Genomic DNA, 24,859 nt, shown 5'->3' with positions numbered 1-24,859 from the left:
TCCAAGCAGTAAGACGTTCCAGGGCGCATTGCATACCCAGGTTTTGTTTTGTTTCCATTAGAAGGAGGTCACTGGAGACTTGCTGGTATTTTGTAATATTTGCATTTATTTGCAAAATTACAGGCTGAGCATGGATGGAGACACCGTTAGGATTACATCATTATTGATCAATTAATGAGTTGCCTTTTACATGCTGGTGAAGGTGATTACGGTCATATAATAAAAACAGCTAAAAAGTCTACTGTTTTAAAACTGGAAGGCTGAAAAACAAAAGAATAGTGGGTGAAATGTACTATAGTAATTAATTAATTAATTAATTAATAACACAAAACACCTAAGGCAGAGGTGGCTTCATCCAGGTGCAAAAACTTGTCAAAACAAAAATATTCTATATCCACCTGTCCTATAGGCACCACTAACCAGCATTTTCAGAGCCCTGGGACTTTGTTCACACCATCTGATTTTTAACCTTGGGCTCAGGAAAGCAGGTCATCTGATGCCATGTGATTGGCAGGTGGGCACCACTGCCCATTTGCCAAATTTGGCGTCTCTCTTTGTGTGTAGCTTCAGGTAGGTAGCCGTGTTGGTCTGACACAGTCGAAATAAATAAAAAAATTGTCCAGTAGCACCTTATAGAGACCAACTAAGTTTGTTCTGAGTATAAGCTTTCGTGTGCATGTGTGTGTGAGAGGAAGGCATGTAGCCAACCCACTGTGGGATCCAGTACCCCATCCCAGATTTAAACACTCAAGGCCCAAATCCACTTTTCTCAAGAGTATCCTCTCAGACAGAGCTTACAGAGGCTTAGCTTGGCTCTCTCTCAGTCTGGCCTAACTGCAGTTTTTAATTCTCCCTTTTTAGATTACATCACTCTCAGCTGCTGAGTGGGAGGCCTCTTTCTGCTCCATTCAGAAGCCTTGAGAGAGATCACCTAACAATCAGTAGCCATGGAAACGCATCACCTGTACTTTCTTTAACAAAAGCTGTGCCTAGCAACTTTGTCAGGAGTATTAAATCAGCCTTGCTCCATTAACCCTGTCCTACCCAAGCTCCCCATCTCACAGCAACATGCTCCTCTAAAGAAAACATTTCAGAATTCTCCTCCTAAGTGCCAGCCAAACTCCAAACCCCAAGATCTGAATTCAGATCTGCATATCGGGCTTCCGCCAACAGCTGAGCATGGTTGCATCTTGGGAGGCTGAGGATTGCTTGTCCTAGAAGTCCTAGGCTGTTATGGGCTATATTATATGCTGAGAAGGTGCCCTTGCTAAGATCCGCATCAATAAGGGCACCCTCTGGATGCCTCGCAGGAGACCTAGGAACACCACCTTCCGCTTCAAGGAGGAAAGGTGGGGTAGAAATGCAATGCATGAACAAGGTGAAGAAATAGAGGGGACCTCTGAGCATACGAAAAGTGCTTTCCCATCATTAAATTCCTGCACTTCCAAGCGCTGCCATTTCCACGCCGTCCGGCAGAGGGCGGCAGGGAGCTCCTCGCCTTCCCTAACGCCGCGCCGGAACAGTTTTGGCCTAGTGGTCTCGCCGTAGGTCACGTGTCGCAAGGCGCATGCGCGCGGGCGATTCGGCGCCTGACAGGAGGAAAAGCGTCCGGCAGCGCGGCGGCGAGGGAAGGCCGGGCAGAGTCCGCCGCGGAGAAGAGAGGCCCGGCCATGAAGTCCCGCTTCAGTACGGTCGATATCCGGGCGGTGATAGCCGAGCTGCGCCAGAGGTAGGAGGGAGCCTCGTGACAGGCGGGCGGCGGCCCCGCCCCCGCGACGACGGAGGCCCCGCCCACCTGGGCATTTGTCCCGCCCACCTGGGCATTTGTCCCGCCCACCTGGGCATTTGTCCCGCCCATCTGGGCATTTGTCCCGCCCACAGCCCCGCCCCTTTACCTCGCCCCGCCCACTCCTCGCCCTCCCCCAATCAGGTGCCTCCCAGGAGCTTTGGACTACAGTTCCCATGAGTTAGCAGGGCCTGGTGGGAGTTGTAGTCCAAATCACGTGGCAGCTGGCTGGGGGTTGATGGGAGTTGTAGTCCGAAACCTCTGTAAGGCACCAGAGGAAGGAGGAAGGCTGGTCTGTACGTGATGTTTCCCCTGGTTGTCAGACCAGGCAGAGGCAACCTCGGCCCTCCAGATGTTTTGGGACTACAATTCCCATCATCCCTGACCACTGGTCCTGCCAGCTAGGGATGATGGGAGTTGTAGTCCAAAAGCAGCTGGAAGCTCAAGTTTGGGAAACCCTGAGTCTGCCAACTCACAGCAGCCTGTGTAGCCAGTGGTCAGGAGTGCTGGGAGTCAGAGTCCAGCAACATCTTAAGGGTCCTCTCCTGATCCTGAGCTACATTCTTTCACTGCCGATTGAAGGCCGCTGGCATGGGAGCACTACTATACGGGCAACTCACAACCTGCACACATTTAATTTGCATGCACTGGGCTTTATGCACTTAGCAAAAAAAGAAAAGGATAATAATAATAATAATAATAATAATAATTTATTATTTATACCCCGCCCATCTGGCTGGGCCTCCCCAGCCACTCTGGGCGGCTTCCATAGAAACCAAAAATACAGTAAAATATCATACGTTAAAAACTTCCCTGAACAGGGCTGCCTTAAGATGTCTTCTGAATGTCAGGTAGTTGTTTATCGCTTTGACATCTGCTGGAAGGGCGTTCCACAGGGCGGGCGCCACTACCAAGAAGGCCCTCTGCCTGGTTCCCTGTAGCTTTGCTTCTCGCAATGAGGGAACCGCCAGAAGGCCCTCGGCGCTGGACCTCAGCGTCCGGGCAGAATGATGGGGGTGGAGACGCTCCTTCAGGTATACTGGGCGGAGGCCGTTGAGGGCTTTAAAGGTTAGCACCAACACTTTGAATTGTGCTCGGAAACGTAGGAAAGTGGGTGGGTGGGTGGGATTCACCGGGGCTACAGATCCCAGTCTTCTTTCTTTCTCCCCTTGTTTCTGATGTAGATCTTCCCTGGGGGGGGAGAGGGTGTGTGCTATTTTGGGGTCTGCCTCAGGTGCCAACATATCTTGGGCTGGCCCTGTGTAGGACCAGCCACATATTTTACAGTGGTACCTCTGGATGCGAACAGGATCCGTTCCAGAGCCCCGTTTGCATCCTGAAGCGAACGCAACCCACGTCTGCGCGCGTCGCGATTCGCCATTTCTGCGCATGCGCCTGACGTCATTTTGAGCGCCTGCACGTGCGCGAGTGGCGAAACCCGGAAGTAACGCGTTCCGTTACTTCCGGGTCGCCGTGGAGCGTGATCTGAAAACGCTCAACCTGAAGCACATTTAACCCGAGGTATGACTGTATTTGTCTGATTTTTAGACCCACGAATACGTGTCACATTGATTCTATCTCACTACAGTCATACCTCGGGTTAAATATGCTTCAGGTTGAGCATTTTCAGGTTGTGCTATGCGGCGACCCGGAATTAACAAAACCCATTACTTCCAGGTTTTGCCACTCGTGCATGCGCAGACACTCAAAAGGACGTCACGCGTATGTGCGGAAGCGGCAAAACACGACCCGCGCATGTGCAGTCACGCAGTCACGTGTTACGTTCTACTCTGGATGCGAATGGGGCTCCGGAACTCCATTCACATCCAGAGGTACCACTGTAGTCCTGTTCCAAGATAATCAGCATAGAAGACTACTCCAGATTGGACTTAGCCCAGAAAGATGTTTGTGTTATAATTAATTCGTTGTCCTTTTGATTTAAGAAGCAGTTCTTTCACTGCCTCCTCCAGCCTTAACCACAATAAGATTAACAGTTGCTCTTTGTTAAAAAAAATATTGAGTCAGTGTTTGCAACAAGAACAGTCTTCTATAAATTTCCTTACACTGGTAAAAATATAAATATATATGTCTTTTCTCTTCTCTCTCTTTTTTTAGCTTGTTGGGAATGAGAGTAAACAACGTTTACGATGTGGACAATAAGACATACCTTATTCGCCTTCAGAAGTAAGAGCTGAAACTTCCTTGTTTTCTTTAATTCAGGATGCCTTTGGCTCTCCAGATTTTGCTGGATTCCAGCTCCCACCAGTCCCAGCCAGCATGGCCAGCGGTCAGGGAGCTCTAGTCCAGTAACATCTGGAGACTCACAAGTTAGTCATCCCAGCTCTCTTCAGAGTATTTCTAACTTTTGAATCTGTATGTGTGTCTTACATCTATCTCAATCTTCAGTGAGATAAAATAGCCAGCCAAAACTAGAACACTATGTATGAAAAGGAAGTTGGAACACGGATCTGTTTCCTATGAATGTAGTCTTTTGAATGTAGTACATGAAATCAAGATGCATTAAAATTAATGGGACTTTTCTTCAAAGATACAGGTGTATGTTGTCCCCTCTGCTTTCTGTGAATGATTACAATCTCTCCCTCTTCTTCCTCCCCTGCACAGCATGCCCATATTATGTGTTTTCCTGGTGCTGTTGTTAAACGTAGGGAGAAGGCTCACCTGTCCTTGCTTTTCCAAGCATCTTCACACACTACTTTCCCTGAGTTTCTAAACATTGCTTAGTTCATAAAATTTATATACTGCTTGATTGTTAAAAAGATCCTTCAAGTGATTACTCGTGGGAAACCTCAGTTCTGGGGATCTTTATGATTACCAACTGCATAACTATTACGAGCGAGTGGATGCCAGCATGCAAATTCAGTGTTTGATTTTGAAAAAATTAAAAATGCAAGCTTGCACTTCCCAGAGGAGGAAGAGCATGTGTTGCGCCCACATCTACGCCAAATCTGTGCCTAGATGCTCCCTGATGCCTTCTGTTGTCATTAGGCCAGACCTCAAGGCTACGCTTCTCCTGGAATCTGGCATAAGAATTCACACAACAGAGTTTGAGTGGCCCAAGAACATGATGCCGTCTGGATTTGCAATGAAGGTAAATGCATCTTTCTCTGCACGCTGCAGATTTCTGGGGCGGAGAGAGAAAACATGCCAAGCCGCTAATGTTGTTGTTTCATCTTTGAGGCTAGCCATACAAGCATTTTGCATTTTCACGTATGAACCTTGCAGTATGAGACTACAGGCCCAAATAACAGCAAGGCTTGTGCCTTGGTTTTCTCTTGTTGAGTGGAGAGCTCTCACCTGTCCTTCTCCAGGCAGGAGTAGGTGAATAATTCCACTCCATGCTCTAAGGCTTTGGAGTGTTTTACATAGATATGTGTGTTTATGTGGCGGAGTGAGTTCTGGAAGTAGGCAGGCTAGCAATATCTGCTGAGGACTCAGCAGCCAAACAAGTGATGGGGAGGTCTTCGGGTAGCCAAAGTCACATCTTCTCCACCCTTTGCTTCTGCCAGACCTTCCCCATAGGTTTTTCTTTTTTAAAATACAGTTATACTTCATGTTGGGACGCGGGTGGCGCTGTTGGTTAAACCACAGAGCCTAGGGCTTGCCGATCAGAAGGTTGGCGGTTCGAATCCCCACGACGGGGTGAGCTCCCGTTGCTCGGTCCCTGCTCCTGCCAACCTAGCAGTTCGAAAGCACGTCAAAGTGCAAGTAGATAAATAGGTACCGCTCTGGCGGGAAGGTAAACGGTGTTTCCGTGCGCTGCTCTGGTTCTCCAGAAGCAGCTTAGTCATGCTGGCCACATGACCCGGAAGCTGTATGCCGGCTCCCTCGGCCAATAAAGTGAGACGAGTGCCCAGAGTCGGTCATGACTGGACCTAATGGTCAGGGATCCCTTTACCTTTACTTCATGTTACATCCATTTCAGGTTGCGTGTTTTCGTCTTGTGTCCCGTGGCAACCCGGAAGTACTGGAATGGGTTATTTCCGGGTTTTGCCTCTTGTGCATGCACAGAAGCGCTAAATCGCACCGCACACCTGCGCAGACGCAGCACTTTGAGTTGCGGGTTTTTCACGTTATGGATGGGCCTCCGGAATGGATCTCATCCGTAACATGACTACCACTGTGTATCTGAAGAAGTGTGTATCTGAAGAAGTGTGCATGCACACAAAAGCTCATACCAAGAACTAACTTAGTTGGTCTTTAAGGTGCTACTGGAAGGAATTGTGGGAAAATGATTGCTTGTACATAAGAGCATGAGCAGAGTTCTTATTATTGCAGAGTGATTTTACAGCATGAGATATTGCTAAGAGCATGATGAGCACGTGAACACCTCATGCTAGACTAATGATTGGCTCACGTAGCATAACACTCTCTTTGTCCGTGGGCAAAAGCAAGGTTACATTCCTTTGATTTGTTACTTTTGAGTACCAGGCAGAGCAAGCGCAGTGCTGGAGGAGAGAGGATGATTTATTTCTTACTGCACACAATAAACATTGCGGCTGAAGCCAAAGCTTTTTCTTCAAGTCATCTTGGTGTGAGACTGATTTCTTACTGATTTTCTTACTGATGTCGAGCTGGATTCTCGACAAGGAATTATTTTATTTTCACTATGGCAGACCAACACGGCTACCTATCTGTAAATGACTACCACTGTAGACTCTCCCCAACACCATGCTTCTCCTGTTTTTATCAGGCCATTGTTCAACTATATCAAATGATCCAAAAGTTTATGAGAGACTATGATATCTACATTTTTATTTATGGGGTGTAGGAGTCCTCAGCTACCCTGGCTTTTTGCGGAGGGGGGGGCAGCAAACGACTCTGCCTCATTGTCCCTTTGTGAGACCTGTTTGTGCTCTCCCCGCTGACAGTGTCGCAAGCATCTGAAGACCAGAAGGCTTGTGAGTGTGACGCAGCTTGGCGTCGACAGGATAGTCGATTTCCAATTTGGGAGCGACGAAGCCGCCTATCATCTGATTATAGAGTTGTACGACAGGGTAAGTGGAGGGTGAAAGAGCTGCGGGTCTTGGAGGCGAAAAGGCTGGTCTCTCCCCCTCGTGCCGCTGCTTCGTTACTTGGTAGGAAGGTTCTTCGTTTTTGTTTCGAATTTCCTTTACTGCCATTACTAACAACCCCAAAGGGCAGTAGCAGGGTATTGCGTCATACCATATGCAAAGCAGACAAGCAATAAATAAATAGTAATTAAAGACATCCAAATTTCCCTAGGTAGCATGGATGGTGAATGTTGAACATCTAAGTCCACAGCATAGGAACTAAAATTGCAGCCTTGTTTTATGACTATTTTATTACTTTCCACAATAAAGTGTCTTGAAGCTGCTTACAAATCCGTAAAACAGCCTGACACTTGAGGTGTGTCCTTTATTTTTGTGATCGTAATTTGATTTCAGCTGTTTTAAATACAGTGTTTTAATGTTACAACCTGCCCAGGGATTTTAGGGTGAAGGGAAGTAATTAATAATAATAATAATAATAATAATGCTGACACAGGGAGAGGCTCCATTAAGACTTTATAGGTTGAAACCTGCATTTTGCTTGGAAACTCTTTTGCAGGGCAACATTGTTCTTACTGACCATGAATACCTAATACTGAACATCCTGAGGTTTCGCACAGATGAAGCAGATGATGTAAAGTTTGCAGTTCGGGAACACTACCCGGTCGACAACGCCAAAGCAGCAGCGCCGTTGCCCAGTTTGGAAAGGTACCTCTGTTCTTTGTGCAGCATTTAGTTTGGGGGAGAAAGCAATATCCGCACCTGCCCCATCCCTCTCCAAGAACTGAGTGGAGCTGCTTTTCAGAGACCCGCTTGCTGGGCTGTAAAGTGGCTCTGGTTTGGGTTTGACACCCAAAATGATCAAGGGGAATGGAATGACTCCCCTGTGAAGAAAGGTTGTGTCGTTTGGGACTTCGTAGTTTAGAGAAAAAGTAAGTAAGAGGCAACATGATTGGAGTTTTTTAAAAATATGCATTGCACGGAAATGGTAGATAGAGAAATGCTTTTCTCCTCTCATAATGCTGTACCATAGTTTTAGATTTATGCCTTATTATATCCGTCAATTTTGCTAACTCCAGATACTCACATAGTTAGCCATTCCCTTTTTGTTGGGATGTTATTTCCTTTCCAGTAACTGACCACCAATGTTCTCGCTGCTGTTGTTGCGTATAGGAATATATTAATTTTATCTTTGGGGATATGGGAATAGACAAATTCATGGAGGTGGAGAGGGCTGTCAGTGGCTACTGGCCACCATGGCTACGCTCTGTCTTCACAGTTAGAAGCAACACAGTCATACCTTCATGTTGCGTCTTTTCACGTTACGTCCCGCGGCAACATGGAAGTACCGGAACGGGTTACTTCTGGGTTTCACCGCATGCACAGAAGCGCCAAATTGCACCGCACACCTGCGCAGACGCAGCTCTTCAAGTTGTGGGCGTTTCACGTTACAGATAGGCCTCCGGAACGGATCCTGTCTGTAACACGAGGTACCACTGTATTGCTTCTCAATGCGAGTTGCTGGAAACCAGAGAAGGCTCTTGCGCTCAGATCTTGTTTGCAGGTTTCCCATGGTCATCTGGCTGGTCATTGTGAGACAAGGAGGCTGGACTAGATGGGCCCTTGGCCTGATCTGGCAGACCCTTCTTATGTTCACAATGTGCTTTCCTCTTCAATATCATTCTATAGCAATGTATTCCTTTTGGGGGGGTGACCTTCCTCCCCATCTCCCACTTAACAGGTTGACAGAAATAATAGCCAGTGCACCGAAAGGGGACCAGCTAAAGAGAGCCCTAAATCCTCACCTTCGTAAGTACCATTTATGTTCAGATTGAAATCAGCAATAAGCTATGTTCTGTTTTTCAAAGTTTGTAAGCAACTTTGAGCCCTAGGGAAGAAAGCAGGGTTACAAATATATCTGACCTCAAATAACAGGTATATTTCTTCCAGTAATAGCCAATTGCTTTTGAGAGCTGTAATGTTTTTGAGATGTGCAAGGTCTTTGCCGCGATACTTAAAATGACATATACCGTATTTTTTGCACCATAACACTCACTTTTTTCCTCCTAGAAAGTAAGGGGAAATGTCTGTGTGTGTTATGGAGGAAATGCCTACAGGTGGCATGCCTATGGATTTTCCTCCTCTAAAAACTACGTGCGTGTTATGGTCGGTGCGTGTTATAGAGCAAAAAATACGGTATTTGTTTGGGGCTGGGAAGGGACAGACTAAGCAGATTGCTGATTCAGGTAGGTAGCTGTGTTGGTCTGAGACAGTCGAAATAAAAAAATATAAAAATTGTCCAGTAGCACCTTAGAGATCAACCAGGACAAACTTAGTTGACCTCTAAGGTGCTACTGGACAATTTTTTTTATTTATTTAAACAAATTGTTGTTGAAGATGGAGGCCTCTTTATCCCCTGTGTATAAAATGTCCCATATTCTGCCTTGTTTGAAACAAATTCCTGGGGGGGGGGGGTTTCTTTTAAATCCATGTCTCTGGCTAATTGTTTGGTCTTATAAATGGTCCTCTCCCTTCCTCCACTTTTTCTAGCTTATGGAGCCACACTTATCGAGCACTGCCTTAAGGAAGCTGGAATTTCCAGTAACGCCAAAGCAGAACAGATAGAAGGGAAAGGCAAGTGGCCAGACGTTTCATCGCGAAATGCGCCGCACGCCCATTTGCATGTCACATGACAGAGTTGCATAATGCCTGGTATTTCAAGATCTTTGTGTTACACAGTGTGGTGTATCATTTTAATTTCATCTATTAGGCCTGGCTAATTCCCTGTTTCTTGTGAGTGGTTCCCTGACGTACGAGTGGTGTTAAGTCGATGATCTCAGCAGTTATCACCAATATGCTGCTCAAAAGGTTAAAGGTGTTTGTATAGGGTATATATTTCAGCTCTGATCATTACGGTCTGTCATTTTTGCACCTCATTCACCTCCCAACCTACACTTACTTTCTTTCTTTGCATACCTGCCAGCTAATATTGTGTGCATGAGTTTTTGAAAGCTTAAACCATAATAAATTAGTTAGCCTATAATACACTGGTTTTCAAACTTTTTTTTTCCTGGGCCACACTTTCAGAATAACAATTTGCTCTTAGCAATTTTTTTATTGCTAAGAAATACATGGGGAAGCAAAAAGAAGCAACAACTAGCAACTGATTTATAACACAGAACACAATTGCTTTATAATACAATAATGGGACACCCAGAAAGTATAAAACAATGCAGCTTACATAAGAACGTGAATCATTCTCAGACTATAATTAGAAATGAGCATCTTAGGTCCAGCACCGAGGGCCTTCTGGCGGTTCCCTCACTGCGAGAAGCCAAGTTACAGGGAACCAGGCAGAGGGCCTTCTCGGTAGTGGCGCCCTCCCTGTGGAACGCCCTCCCACCAGATGTCAAAGAGAACAACAACTACCAGGCTTTTAGAAGACATCTGAAGGCAGCCCTGTTTCGGGAAGCTTTTAATGTTTGATGTCTTATAGTATTTTAATATTCTTTTGGAAGTCGCCCAGAGTGGCTGGGGAAGCCCAGCCAGATGGGCGGGGTATAAATAATAAATTATTATTATTATTATTATTATTATTATTATTATTATTATTATGTACCTTAAATATGTGTACATACTCCATGAGAGGTGTGAGCTTTTGCCAGATAACCTCATTTATAAAGAATATTTTTATACTATACTACACCGAAATGTTTAAATGTTTCCTTGATTGTCTTTGAATCTTCCACCACACTTGCTATCCTCTCCTGCCACGCCAATCTTTGAGAACCACTGCTTTAAGGTGTCACTGTACGGGGGCTAATACAGCTGATGCTTTGGAAATGCTTAATTCTTATTCTCCTAAACAAGCCTTGGGGCAGTCTGCAGCTCTGGGCTTGATCATATCCCCAGCATCTCTAGGCAAGGCTGAAAAAATACAGTGGTACCTCGTGTCGCATAACCTCCAGGTTACAGAATCTTCGGGTTACTACCGCAGCAAACCTGGAAGTGGGTTTGCCACTCACGCGTCTGCAGAAGAACTCTGCGGCGCTGCGTGCGTGTGCAGAAGCAGTCCTCTGGTTACGAAATTTTTGGGATACGGCCGGGCCTCCAGAACGGATCCTGTTCGTAACCAGAGGTACCACTGTTATCCTGTCTGAAACCCTGGAGAGTTTGCTGACAACATTGAGCTTAGATCAGGGATGAGGTACCTGTTGCCCTCTAACTTTTCCTGGAGTGCATCAACACCAGCTACCAGTCAGCATCATCAGTGGTCAGAGATTATGGGAGTTGCAGTCTAATAGTGTTTGGAGGCTCCAGGTTCCCATCCTGGGATTAGGTGGACAGATTATCTGATTTGGCCCAAGGCTGCCTCCAGTATGCAGAGAATATGCTGTAGCACGGCAGGAAGCCACAGAATCAAAAATCTTGGATTCCATTTTTTTCTCTTTTTAGATGTTGAAAAGGTACTTGCTGCGCTACAGAAAGCAGAAGAATATATGGCGATCACAGACAACTTTAACGGCAAGGTAGCTCATGGTTGAAGTGCTCTGGTTTTTGCACACCCCACGGGTTCCAGAGGAGCAGTGTTCAAACATTGCCATTGTAGATCTTCCAGGGAGGGGTGGGTTGAGTAAACATTCTCAAGCTCCCTAGCCCAGAAGTGGAGGAAGTCTGGGACCGTAATGCAAAAGGCAGACTTATTGGACCAAGGAGGAGGGGAGCCCAGAGAATCTCACGCAAAAATAGCTGTGGTTTCACCCTTCTCATATCAAATGATGTATTCTGGAGAAGGTGTACAAATTTGGATTTTGTGGACGTCTTGTTGTGATCCTTAGTTTCTTCTCCCAATGTGTTCTGGCCTAGTGCTTACCTTCCACTTTTTGTGACCCAAGCTTCTAGTCTCTCCTATCCCCTCACCCCAGGCAGTCTTGTAGGCTCTGGTCTAACTCGCCGTTATTGATGGCTAGCTAAAAATAAAAACCATACTAATCACAATAATTCCAAGAAAAAGAAAACTGAAAAGAAATTCTGCTCAGGGTTTCTCTACCTTTCTTTTTTTGGCAGGGTTATATCATTCAGAAGAGGGAGAAAAAGCCAAGTCTGGAACCCAGCAAGCCTCCAGAAGAAATCCTCACGTATGTATTTTGAAGGGAGACTCCTTTTTGGTCCCTCATTTTCCTGCTGGTCATAGAATCCTAGAATTGCAGGGTTGGAAAGGGACCTTAAGGGTCATCTAGTCCAACCCCTGCAATGTAGGAATCTCAGAGAACAACTATGTTTACAAAAATTTGTTAACAAAATGTATGACATTTCAACAGTTTCTAATTCATGAAATCTTAATTGATGTATACAATGCCAAAATAATAATGGCACACGCAACTCAACATCTCAAAGCCAAATAGTCGAAATATTCCTGAAATACGTCCGTGAGAACAACTCTCTCTATGTGTACTTGTGCTGGTGCTGTCCCAACGGAACTCCGACAATGAGATACACAGATTTCAATCTCTCTTTCGTGAATCTTCTTATGATTGGCCCAAAAAGGAGCTATACAACGGCAATTCCTTGCCCCACTAAATAAGTCAGCTCCAACCTTAGAATGGTCCTCTGCTCATTTTTGATGCAGCCTAGAATAGCATTAGCTGCTTTTGGTTTGCTGCTGCTGCTTCTACATTATCCATTGTGTGTCTTGCAGATATGAGGAATTTCACCCTTTCTTGTTTTCGCAACACACAAGATGTCCGTACGTGGAGTTTGACTCTTTCAACAAGGTACGGTCCTGTCTTTGATATGTATTGTATTTTATAAGTGGAGTGTAATTTTTTAATTGTGTCAGTCGGTACTGGGAAGCCCCAGTGGCCACTGAGTTAGAATCCTGCCAACTGTTTGTGGCTGCAGCAAGATGGATCTGAATGCAGCATAGCAGCTTAAGAGCCAAGTTTAGGATTTTGAGTTATAGATTTTTGAAGCGGCGGGTGGTGGCATCTGTATTTTTGGGCGTCACCAGAATGTGGAAGCTGCAACACAGAAAGTTGCTTTGCTCAAGTGAATTCTGAAGTTTGAGATTGAAGGAAATCTAACTCAAGGGCCTTTTTGGATGTAATTGGTTTTGTTCTGAACTTTTTTTTTTATGAGAAATGAAAAGCAACTTCCTGACACACATATATATATATTAAAAAGTTTTCATCTCTTTTGGAAGGCAGTGGATGAATTTTACTCCAAGCTGGAAGGACAGAAGATAGACCTGAAGGCATTGCAGCAGGTACTGATCCTGTTAAAAAATTAGCATTTGACACAACACCTTGTGGCTTCCTTAAGGAGCCAGTTGCCAGCTGTGGATTGTTGTTCAGATGGGGAGAATTTTACTTTTGCCCCTGCTGAGAACCCTAGTAGCTTCAGCATTAGAGGGGAAAGTTTTGCTGCTGTCAAACACACATGGAGCTCTCTGTGAGATAGCTTCCCTGCTTTTGCTAATACAGAGTAAGGCACAGCCTTGGCTCCTGCATCTTGTCAACTTGGGGTGATTCAGGAGATGAACTGCCTGCCAGCTGCCTCCAGACCTGCCAGGTCTACTCCTTTCCCCAGTAGACCAGAGTGGCTCCTTCTAGCTACCTACTTGCAGCCTTCCCTCCCCTCCTGCTTTGCCTTCAGCTCACGCTGCCTGAGTTGGCATGAGCATCAAATCACCACCCGTCTTTCTTTCCTCCTTCATTTTGTCCTGAAAGGAGAAACAAGCACTAAAGAAGCTGGAAAATGTTCGGAAGGACCATGAGCACCGGCTTGAAGCTCTCCATCAAGCTCAGGTAAAGGGTTGTTATCGTACCACCATGATGACTCCATAAATTGTTGGCTTCAGTCCATTTGTCATACTCCAGGGAATCTCAGCTGCTGCTATTTTGGTCTCCTTCACTTTCCCAAAGGAAATTGACAAGGTGAAAGGGGAGCTTGTGGAAATGAACCTGGAGATAGTTGACCGAGCCATCCAGGTGGTCCGGAGTGCCTTAGCCAACCAGATTGACTGGACAGAGATTGGCGCTATCGTCAAAGAAGCCCAGGCCCAGGGGGACCCCGTGGCGAGCGCCATCAAAGAGCTGAAGCTGCAGACCAACCACATCACGATGCTCCTGAAGTAAGCGCCGGGCAGGTGGGAGAAACGCGCTGGAAAGGGGTGGTTGGGGAGGTGTATTGAAACTCCTTTGTTAGGAGGTTCAGGGTTAGGCAGAATTGGGGGAGTGGGACTGTGAATAGCTGAAAATGGGACCTCACTGCCTGGAGACAAACTAACCCTCCGAGGACCAAGTGCTGGAGCAATGGGAGTGGGGTCCCTGTTCCAGCATTGGGTTCTTATCTGCAATTTAATTGGATGAATAAGCCCCAGCCCCAGCCTAGGTTGGCTTGAGGCCTGTAATCTGGAGAATATTGGGAGTGCTACTTGGGTACCACTGAAATCAGCAGTGCTGAGGCTTTTCCTACAAGGAGCTGTTTTTGTAAATTGGTATGTTGTTGTATTATAATTATATCTCACGCACCTGGCTGGGCGGCTTACGGCATATATAGAAACACAGCAAAACATCAAGCATTAAAAAACAGAATATCCTATACAGGCAACAAACAAACCAATAAAGTAATAGAAATCAATAATAACAATAATGACAATAATGAACACTTTATGTTTATACCCAAATTAAAATAACTGCCAAACCCAGCTGAACATTTAACCAACCCCAACCCGACAAAAACAAAACTGAGGAGCCAGAGAACTATTTAAAACATTGAAAATTTTTTAGCCAGTTGTCTCAACCCAAGAGTTGTCCCAGCAATGTCCCTCCAGCCTCCCCGGAGCCTATACATGCTTATACATGAGCCCAATAGGGACGTGGGTGGCACTGTGGTCTAAACCGCTGAGCCTCTTGGGCTTGCCAATCTGAAGGTCGGCGGTTCGAATCCCCACGACAGGGTGAGCACCTGTTGCTCTGTCCCAGCTCCTGCCAACCTGGCAGTTCGAAAGCACATCAAAGTGCAAGTAGATAAATAGGTACCGTTGCGGCAGGAAGGTAAATGGCATTTCCGTGCGCTCTGGTTTCCGTCACGGTGTTCCGTTGCGCCAGAAGCGGTCTAGTTCTGCTGGCCACATGACCCGGAAAGCTATCTGTGGACAAACGCTGGCTCCCTTGGCCTGAAAGCGAGATGAGTTCCACAACCCCAGAGTCACCTTTGACTGGACTTAACCATTCAGGGGTCTTTTACCTTTTTATACATGTGCCCAGGAGCATATGGAGGGTGTCAGATTGGCTACCCCTGCACTAAGTAGTTATACCTTAGCTCTTGCCCACCCCTGCCAACGTGGGATGACTTCCTTTCCCCTCCTTATGACTGACAGAAGCAGAATAAACCACACAGAACAGACGTGTGTAATAACTCTGCTGAATTCAGCTTTCTGGGCACAGAAAACAATGCAGAATTTTACTGTATTATTAGGCCGCAGATCATGTGCACAATCGACAGAATGAATGGGAAATCCTGGTCAGAACTTTTCAGTTGGTCTTCCTGCAGCTAGCAGTGTACATACTTTTAAAAAATAAAATAAAAAAGGGTAGACATTTTTGGCGCCGGACTTTTGCAATGCCTGTCTTTTCTGCTTGGCTAGAAACCCTTACATGCTCTCAGAAGAGGAGGAGGAAGAGGAAGGGGAGGTGGTGGAAGAGCCGCAGAGCGGGAGGAAGCAGAAGAAGAAAGCCAAACCGCTTCCCAAGCCCCAGAAGAACAAGCCCCTGCTGGTAGACTTGGATCTGAGCTTGTCTGCTTATGCCAATGCCAAAAAGTAAGGGGCTCGAGTGTTTGGCTGGGGTTGCCCCCTGAATATATATAGGACCAGTTTAGTGCCAGTGAATCAAGGGGTTCCTCTAGCCTCCTTAATTGCATTTCTTTTGGTCCTGCCCAAGGCATCAAGTCAAGATCTTTCTGAGATCCATTACTTCAGATCTCTCTGCAGAGCATTAGGCCAGCTTTCCATTCCCACCCCCACCACTGACTTATTCCAGGGAGTCATTAAGTGTGGATGAAGCGCTGTGATTAGCACTCCTTCCGAACAAATTGATAATTCGCATCTTCCAAATGTGGTTCTGCGCTATTTACGTGGGTGTATAAGGCATCTTGCATGGAAAGGCAAAGAGGCCATAATCCTCACGGAAGAAGGGAATGGGATGGAGACATTGACACGGCTGCTTCTCTCCCAGGTATTACGATCACAAGAGGCACGCAGCCAGAAAAACCCAGAAAACGGTGGAAGCTGCAGAGAAGGTGCGTTGGTGATTTCTTTGCCTTTCTTCCTTCGAGACACGTTATGGCAGCAGCCATAAGCAACTCTTTCCAGTCTGCTTGGAGCTTTTCACAATTTTCACGGTTCATATACATCGACCGAAAATAAGCTCCAGTACAGTGGTGCCTTGGTTTAAGAACAGCTTGGTTTATGAACAACTTGGATGAAGAACCCTGCAAACCCGGAAGTAGGTGTTTTGGTTTGTGAACTTTGCCTTGGAAGCAGAACATGTTTCACTTCCTGTCGAGTGAGTTCCATTTGTACACTGAGTTCCCTGCTGCTATGGGAAAGCATGCCTTGGTTGAAGAACGCTTTGGTTTAAGAACGGACTTCCGGAACGGATTAAGTTCGTAAACCAAGGTACCACTGTACTTGAAACCTCCAGCCCATGGGCCCAGCCAAGCCTGCCAGGCCTGTGAATTTGACCTCCGAATCTTATGCAAACCAAGCTCACTTGTCAGTCACCTGAAGTCATATTACGTCCTGCACAGAGATCTGTTATCTCTGATCTAAGTGCTAAGTACTAAGATTGAAGACAAGGGATCTCTTCTCTTTCATCTTAGGGCTAAGTGCTAAGATCAGAGATAAGCCTCTCTTTGCTCTTTCATAGTAAAAGCTGGCAGTGCACATTTTTGCACTCTCATCCCATGGTGCTAAGATTGGAGGTAAGTCTGAAATTGGCCAATGAAGGGGTATGGATCTGGCCCTTGAGCTGAGAAAGGTCTCTTCCTGCCTGCAAAAGGGTCTCTTCCTCCGCCCCTGAAATAATGGTTTAGTAGCAAGTGAGCCGAATTCAAGAGAATAGCCTTGTGGAGTCCGGGGGCAAACCCTCCAAGCCTGCTGTGGGTGAATCCAGAGTGTCTGCTTCTCATCCGGCAGCAGTTAAGAGCAAGATGGTCAAAGGCAAACATGTCGTAAGCCGACCGCAGGTATAGGCAGCACATAGGCAGGTCCAGGAACAGAATACTGATCGTTTTGAGCATCTGCCATTTGCATTGCTTACACTACTTCATTGTAACTTGGGAGATCTCTTTAAATTCCAAATTCTAGTTGCTGGAAATCACAGGAGGGGAGAACTGCTCTTGTGCCCAAATCCTACTTGTTGTTTGCCCACGGGCAACTGTTCAGTCACTGTGAGAACCAGATGCTGGGCTAGGTGGGACATTGGCCTTATCTAGCAGGACTTTTCTCACATCCTTAACTCTTTCCTTGCTTGCTTGCTTGCTTGTTTGTTTGCCTAAACAGGCCTTCAAATCAGCGGAAAAGAAGACCAAGCAAACACTGAAAGAAGTTCAAACGGTTTCCACTATTCAGAAGGCGAGGAAGGTGTTCTGGTGAGTGTCTGTGCACGGATATAAGCAAGTGAATTATCTGAACATCTTTTGCATGTTCTTGTCTGTGTGATGTGAGTTAAGTACTTAAGGCTTAAGATCCAGATGTTTTAAGCTTTGGGTTAGGAGGAACTTGCCATTCTTCTTTCAGTTGAGTGGGGTTCTCAAGGGACGGGCTTAAATGTTTCTAAGATGGGGGGCTGTTCCCTGACAACATCACGTGGTGCCTGTTTTTTTGTTATTCCAATGCCTTGCTCTGTCTTGATGGCTTGATGTAATCTGGCAGGTTTGAGAAATTCCTGTGGTTCATTAGCTCTGAAAATTACCTTGTTATAGCTGGAAGAGACCAGCAGCAAAATGAAATGATCGTCAAGAGATACCTGCGGCCAGGTGAGTCTGCCTCGCTCCTCACTCAGGGGGTGCAGTCCAGATTTGGGATAGACTAACTAAAGTTCAGGGATGCGGGTGGCACTGTGGGTTAAACCACAGAGCCTAGGACTTGCCAATCAGAAGGTCGGTGGTTCAAATCCCCACGACGGGGTGAGCTCCCGTTGCTCGGTCCCTGCTCCTGCCAACCTAGCAATTCGAAAGCACGTTAAACTCCAAGTAGATAAATAGGTACCACTCCAGTGGGAAGGTAAACAGCGTTTCCATGCGCTGCTCTGGTTCGCCAGAAGCGGCTTAGTCCTGCTGGCCACATGACCCAGAAGCTGTACACCGGCTCCCTCGGCCAGTAAATCAAGATGAGCGCCACAACCCCAGAGTCGTCCGCGACTGGACCTAATGGTCAGGGGTCCCTTTACCTTTACTAAATAAAGTTCAGCCGCGCTCTGTGTGAAGGAGTACTGTGCAAATTGCTCCTACAACATGTAGTGATGGCCACCAACTTGGTGAGCTTTAAAAAGAGGTTTAGACTAAAGCTGCATGGATATTCACCACTGGCCTCTCTCTGTCTCCCTTCCTCTGTGTAAGGCGACATCTATGTGCACGCTGACCTCCACGGAGCGACCAGTTGTGTCATAAAGAATCCAACAGGTAAATGCTTTCAGGAAAATGAATATTGAGAGGGCAAAATTCTGTCTGTCATTATTACGGTGATTGGTTTTAGGGCTTTTTTTCTACCTTAAATTCTATTGATTTTTGAAACTTCTGTGAACCACCCAGAGGACTTTGGTGGTGACGAGGCAGTATACAAATGTGTCAAAAATAAAAAGCCAGCTTCCTACTTTTTCTTCAGCATGCAGAGGATGTTGCCTTGCTGGTGATTTTGTACCCAAACTGCATTGAGAAGACTACAAATTTTATTTTTAGCAATGATATAATTATAATAATTTATTATTTCTACCCCACCTATATGGCTGGGTTTCCCCAGTCACTTTGGGCGGCTTCCAACAAAAGATTAAAAATACATTAAAACATCAGTTATTAAAAACTTCCCTAAACAGGGCTGCCTTTAGATGTCTTATAAATATCATATAGTTGTTTATTTCTTTGACATCTGATGGGAGGGTATTCCACAGGGAGGGCACCACTACCGAAAAGGCCCTCTGCCTAGTTCCCTGTAACTTGGCTTCTTGCAGTGAGGGAACCGCCAGAAGGCCCTCGGCGCTGGACCTCAGTGTCTGGGCTGAACGATGGGGGTGGAGATGCTCCTTCAGGTATACTGGACCGAGGCCGTTTAGGGCTTTAACGGTCAGCACCAACACTTTGAATTGTGCTTGGAAACGTACTGGGAGCCAGTGCAGGTCTTTCAAAACTGGTGTTATGTGGTCTTGGGGGCCACTCCCAGTCACCAGTCTAGCTGCCGCATTCTGGATTAGTTATAGTTCCTTCAAAGGTAGCCCCACATAGAGCGCATTGCAGTAGTCCAAGCGGGAGATAACCAGAGCATGCACCACTCTGGCAAGACACTCCGTGGGCAGGGAGGGTCTCATCCTGCGTACCAGATGGAGCTGGTAGAGAACTGCCCTGGACACAGAATTGACCTGCGCCTCCATGGACAGCTGTGAGTCCAGAATGACTCCCAGTCTGTGCACCTGGTCCTTCAGGGGCACAGTTACCCCATTCAGGACCAGGGAGTCCCCCACACCCGCCCGCCCCCTGTCCCCCCAAAACAGTACTTCTGTCTTGTCAGGATTCAACCTCAATCCATTAGCTGCCATCCATCCTCCAACCGCCTGCAGGTTGCTAAACTTGGAGAGCTCTGTTTTCTTTGGTGTTGGGGTTCCCTGATACTAGCCTGCTTCTGGCACTGCTTCTGTTCCAGGGGAGCCCATCCCTCCAAGGACGCTCACCGAGGCCGGCACAATGGCCCTGTGCTACAGCGCTGCCTGGGACGCCCGGGTCATCACTAGCGCCTGGTGGGTGTATCATCATCAGGTAATGAGGCCTGGAGTGGCTGCTGTTGTTATTATTATTATGCATTGAGCTTATATACCGCCCTAGGGACACGGGTGGCGCTGTGGTCTAAACCACTGAGCCTCTTGGGCTTGCCGATCAGAAGGTTGGCAGTTCAGATCCCTGTGACGGGGTGAGCTTCCGTTGCTCGGTCCCAGCTCCTGCCAACCTAGCAGCTCAGAAGCACACCAGTGCAAGTAGATAAATAGGTACTGCTGAAGAGGGAAGCTATTTGGCGTTTCTGTGCGCTCTGGTTTCCATCACGGTGTCCCGTTGCACCAGAAGATTTTAGTCCTGCTGGCCACATGACCCGGAAAGCTGTTTATGGACTAACGCCAGCTCCCTCGGCCTGAAAGCGGAGATGAGAGCCGCAACCCCATAGTCTCCTTTGACTGGACTTAAATGTCCAGAGGTCCTTGACATTTACCTACCTATACCACCCTATACCTGGAGGTCTCAGGGTGATTCACAGAAAAACTGAGAGGGGTGTGGCTTGGCTTAACTTTGCATTTTAAAAAGAATATCTTTCCAAACTTGATGAAGCATAGCCAGTGAAATTGATAACACATCAAGGGAGAAAGGGGGTAGAAATGGATTCAATTGATAAGAAAGGAGACTCCCATTCAACGTTAGGAAGAATTTTCTGACCATAAGAAGTGCTCAAGAGTGGAAAAGACTCCCTTGGAAGGTGGAAGACTCTCCTTCTTTGGAGGTTTTCAAGGAGAGGTTGCAGAGGACCCTTGGTGGTCCCTTCCAACTGTACTGTTTTATAATTCTGTGATATTGGTGATGAGTCACCGCGGCTGTGCTGAGAGGCACTAAGATTGTGGAAGGCTGTTTTGGAACTTCTCTAGGCTTCTCAACGGCCTCTTTCTGGTACTTATAATGGTAATTTATTTATTTTATAAGAAATTATGCAGTGGTTGATTGTAAAAACCCTCAAAGCAGTTAACAAAGAGAGTAAAACAATAAAATTATCAGTAAGAAACAACTCTTTCTTTAAGACATCCAAAAGGTAAAACCAGCAATAAACTAAAAACAGATTAAAACATAATATTAATAATAATATTTTATTTATATCCTGCCCTCCCCAGCCGAAGCCGGGCTCAGAGCGGCTGACAACAGTAAAAATAGCACAGTTAATATAAATAATAATAATAATAATAATAATAATAATAATAATAATAATAATAATAATATCTTTATTGTCATTGCCCCCTCTCGGGGACAACGAAATTACTTGACTGTTCCATCCACCCAGGTAGGCATTCCACACAAAATCAAAACAACTATAAAAACACTAGTTAAAACAATACAGTATAATACAGCAAGGAAGATTAGATGACTTTCAAAGTCTAGGCTTCCCATTCAGGGCCGAGATCGCTCTGGAGAAGAAGCTGTTCTTAAGACGGCTTGTTCTTGTCTGCATCGTCCTGTATCTCCGTCCCGACGGCAGGAGCTCGAAGAGACAGTGACCAGGATGCGATGGATCTTTTACTATGTCCAGTGCCTTCCTATGGCACCTTGTGGCATAAATCTGCTCTAAGGTGGAGAGTGGGCAGCCAACAATGCTCTCTGCTGCCTTAACAACCCTGCACAACCCCAACCTGTCCCGGGTAGTACAGCTACCGTACTACACACATAAGCCATAAGTGAGCACGCTCTCAATGGCACAGTGATAGAAGGCAAGCAGCAGTTTCTGCGGAAGATGGTTTTTCCTTAGAATTCTCAAAAAGTACAGTCTCTGCTGCGCCTTCTTCACAAGCCCCCTTGTGTTGACACTCCAGGACAGATCCTCTTGTAATTCAATGCCCCAAAATCTGAACGTTGTTACCCTCTCCACACAGACCCCATCAATCAAAAGTGGCTGGACGTTGCTCTTCTGTCTCCTGAAGTCCACCACAAGCTCCTTTGTCTTCCTTGTATTTATGAGCAAGTTGTTAGCTCTGCACCACTCTGTCAGCCGCTCCACCTCATCTCATAAAATCACAATCAGTTAATTGGAATGCATTCTAAAATCAATTCAAAGTCAAAATACATACAGCAAAGTTCTACATTTTTGGATAGGCTAAAATGTTTTTAGCAGGCGCCGAAAAGGGTACAGTCAAAGAGCATGCCTGATGTCAGAAATTGTGGGAAAATGATTGCTTGTACATAAGAGCATGAGCAGAGTTCTTATTATTGCAGAGTGATTTTACAGCACGAGATATTGCTAAGAGCATGATGAGCACGTGACCACCTCATGCTAGACTAATGATTGGCTCACGTAGCATAACACTCTCTTTGTCTGTGGGCAAAAGCAAGGTTACATTCCTTTGATTTGGTACCTTTGAGTACCAGGCAGAGCAAGCGCAGTGCTGGAGGAGAGAGGATGATTTATTTCTTACTGCACACAATAAACATGGCACGGCTGAAGCCAAAGCTTTTTCTTCAAGTCATCTTGGTGTGAGACTGATTTTCTTACTGATGTCGAGCTGGTTCTCGACAAGAAATCAGTGTGTGATTAACATCTCTGGATAAATACCATGCAGGTGTCTAAAACGGCCCCCACTGGAGAATACCTGACAACTGGAAGCTTCATGGTCAGAGGTAAGACCCACCAGGTGAGACACAGAGAGGGTCCTGGAATCCAGACCGGGCTGGGGGTGGAAGGGGAAGAGTTTTGTCTGTTCCCTTTGGGCATCTTCACATCAAGATCCCCGAATGGCTGAACTTTGCAGAATTCCTCCCCTCTTGCAGGACGGAACAGTGGAATGTTCACAAAACCCTGAGCAGGTTTGCTTCTTTCTTTTCCTCCTATACAGGGAAAAAGAATTTTCTCCCTCCTTCCTATCTGATGATGGGCTTCAGCTTCTTATTTAAGGTACAGTGCCTTCAATTTCTGGTCTCTAATTATTTGAAGGTCCTTCTTTAAAAAAACTAATCCTGCGTTGATTCTTCTGTATCCTGCTGCACCCTCAACTGCAGTGATGGTGCACGTTCAGCCCTCCCCCAATCCTGATTGGCCCAGATTTGGGGGGGGGGATTGTATCTATTTATATTTATTAATTAAATTTCTATACTGTCCTTCCCATGAGGATCACATGGTGGGTTACATTATAAAAACACAAAAATACACAACACAGTAACAAACAAAACAATACCCCGCTCCCACACACAGTTTAAAAGGGCATCGATTTTGGCTATTCGCCATTTGGCTAATTAAACAGTTGCTGTGTTCTCCTCCCACTCTCGGAGGCAGTAAGTACCTTTAAATGCCAGATGCTGGGAATTTCAGGTGGCAAGGAGAGATGCTGTTTTCCTCGTGCCCTGTTTGTGGTCCTCCCTTCAGGGCACCTGATGTCAGGCTTCAGGGAACTGGCTTCCACCCCCCGTGGCAGTAGATACGATATGATAATCAATACGATAATTGAAAAAATCTACATCAGACATTCAGAAACCCACAAGCCAGCTATCCCAGCCTGGTTAACCCCTTAAAAACTCTGAAAGCCCACAATTAAATACAATATACTCCCACAGAGACTACCTTACACTGCGTTTAAAACCAAAATCGCATTTGGATAGAAGCTGTTTCTCAGGCGGCTTGTCCTAGTCTTTATAACCCTGTACCTTCTTCCAGAAGGCAGAAGCTGAAAGAGATCATTTCCGGGGTGCGCACTATCCTGCACTATCTCTGCCGCTTTCTTATGGCACCTGGAAGCATAGATTTGATCCAGAGGGATAAGCGGGACAAAGGAAAAGGAGTCCGCTTACCAGTTATAAACTTTAGTCAGGCCGTTCGGGGCCCCTTTTTGTGTGAGTGGCTTCTGCCTGTGCAGCCCGCCTGCTTCAGTTTTGATGGTTGCCTTGGAGGGGGGTGCTTCCAGCATCCCAGGGTCACACGGCCTTCTCTCCCCCAGGTGGACGAATCCTGCGTGTGGCGACACAAAGGGGAGCGGAAGGTCAAGGTGCAAGATGAGGACATGGAGACAGTGACCAGCAGCACCAGTGAACTGGCGGCGGAAGAGATGGAGCCCTTAGGTAGGAGGGTAAAGGGGGTGATCGGGGGCTCCACACACTGCCAGGGAGAGCTTGGGGTGGCCCTGGGATATGGGACAAAGTCCGTTGACACAGTGAACTTCCTGGAAAAGATTCATTTTGAGGTTTATTATTATTAATAATAATAATAGAATTTATATACCACCCTATACCCGGGGGTCTCAGGAAGGTTCACAGAATAAAATCAGGATGTGGTTGTTTAGTCGTGTCCGACTCTTCGTGACCCCCTGGACCAGAGCACGCCAGGCCCTCCTGTCTTCCACTGCCTCCCGCAGTTTGGTCAGACTCATGCTGGTAGCTTCCAGAACACTGTCCCACCATCTCGTCCTCTGTCGTCCCCTTCTCCTTGTGCACTCCATCTTTCCCAACATCAGGGTCTTTTCCAGGGAGTCTTCTCTTCTCCTGAGGTGGCCAAAGTCTTGGAGCCTCAGCTTCAGGATCTGTCCTTCCAGTGAGCACTCAGGGCTGATTTCCTTCAGAATGGATAGGCTTGATCTTCTTGCAGTCCATGGGACTCTCCAGAGTCTCCTCCAGCACCAGAATTCAAAAGCATCAATTCTTCGGCAATCAGCCTTCTTTATGGTCCAGCTCTTGGTTCGCTTCCATACATCACAAAAAATCAGAATATAAAACCACAAAATGTCTAATAAAAACAACAACCCAATAGCCCCCCCCCCAAAAAAAACATATTTTAAAAGGGCACAGGATGTAAATTGGATCAACCAAAGGCCTGGTTAAAAGGTTTAGAGAGGAGAGGGCAGCCTTTGCCAACCTAGTGCCTCGAGTTGTTTTGGAGGAAGACTCCCATTACCCTAGCCAACACAGAAGCAACCCAAAATATCTACAGGGCACCAGGTTGGTGAATCCTTGGAGAGGGAGAGAAGGCCCCATGCAAGCTTTCTGGTGGGGAGAGTTTTGGGTCCAGGGAGCACTATAGGAAGAAGGGGCAGAATCT

At 46.3% G+C, this 24,859-nt stretch overlaps 1 protein-coding gene across 2 annotated transcripts in view; it reads left to right on the top strand.

Annotated features, from left to right (window-relative positions):
- Positions 1 to 1,564: 1,564 nt before the first annotated feature.
- NEMF (nuclear export mediator factor) overlaps positions 1,565 to 24,859 on the top strand; it is a 38,506-nt gene continuing 15,211 nt past the window's right edge. For both annotated transcript variants that reach the window (XM_082229735.1, XM_082229734.1), the window contains exons 1-22: positions 1,565 to 1,729; positions 3,902 to 3,970; positions 4,793 to 4,895; positions 6,676 to 6,801; positions 7,376 to 7,524; positions 8,558 to 8,625; positions 9,367 to 9,450; positions 11,272 to 11,345; positions 11,884 to 11,954; positions 12,515 to 12,590; positions 13,019 to 13,081; positions 13,545 to 13,622; positions 13,740 to 13,948; positions 15,467 to 15,640; positions 16,056 to 16,119; positions 17,384 to 17,472; positions 17,756 to 17,859; positions 18,442 to 18,504; positions 19,736 to 19,848; positions 22,398 to 22,455; positions 22,671 to 22,729; positions 23,766 to 23,886. In XM_082229735.1, the coding sequence (XP_082085861.1) occupies positions 1,671 to 1,729; positions 3,902 to 3,970; positions 4,793 to 4,895; positions 6,676 to 6,801; positions 7,376 to 7,524; positions 8,558 to 8,625; positions 9,367 to 9,450; positions 11,272 to 11,345; positions 11,884 to 11,954; positions 12,515 to 12,590; positions 13,019 to 13,081; positions 13,545 to 13,622; positions 13,740 to 13,948; positions 15,467 to 15,640; positions 16,056 to 16,119; positions 17,384 to 17,472; positions 17,756 to 17,859; positions 18,442 to 18,504; positions 19,736 to 19,848; positions 22,398 to 22,455; positions 22,671 to 22,729; positions 23,766 to 23,886 (2,074 nt within the window). In that variant the 5' untranslated portion in view covers positions 1,565 to 1,670. The remainder of the gene's footprint in view (positions 1,730 to 3,901; positions 3,971 to 4,792; positions 4,896 to 6,675; positions 6,802 to 7,375; positions 7,525 to 8,557; positions 8,626 to 9,366; positions 9,451 to 11,271; positions 11,346 to 11,883; positions 11,955 to 12,514; positions 12,591 to 13,018; positions 13,082 to 13,544; positions 13,623 to 13,739; positions 13,949 to 15,466; positions 15,641 to 16,055; positions 16,120 to 17,383; positions 17,473 to 17,755; positions 17,860 to 18,441; positions 18,505 to 19,735; positions 19,849 to 22,397; positions 22,456 to 22,670; positions 22,730 to 23,765; positions 23,887 to 24,859) is intronic.

The sequence above is a fragment of the Podarcis vaucheri genome (assembly GCF_965113315.1).
Source record: "Podarcis vaucheri genome assembly, chromosome: 1".
Lineage (NCBI taxonomy): Eukaryota > Metazoa > Chordata > Lepidosauria > Squamata > Lacertidae > Podarcis > Podarcis vaucheri.
The sequence above is the reverse complement of the archived record's forward strand: the minus strand, read 5'-3'. Positions and strand labels throughout refer to the sequence as shown.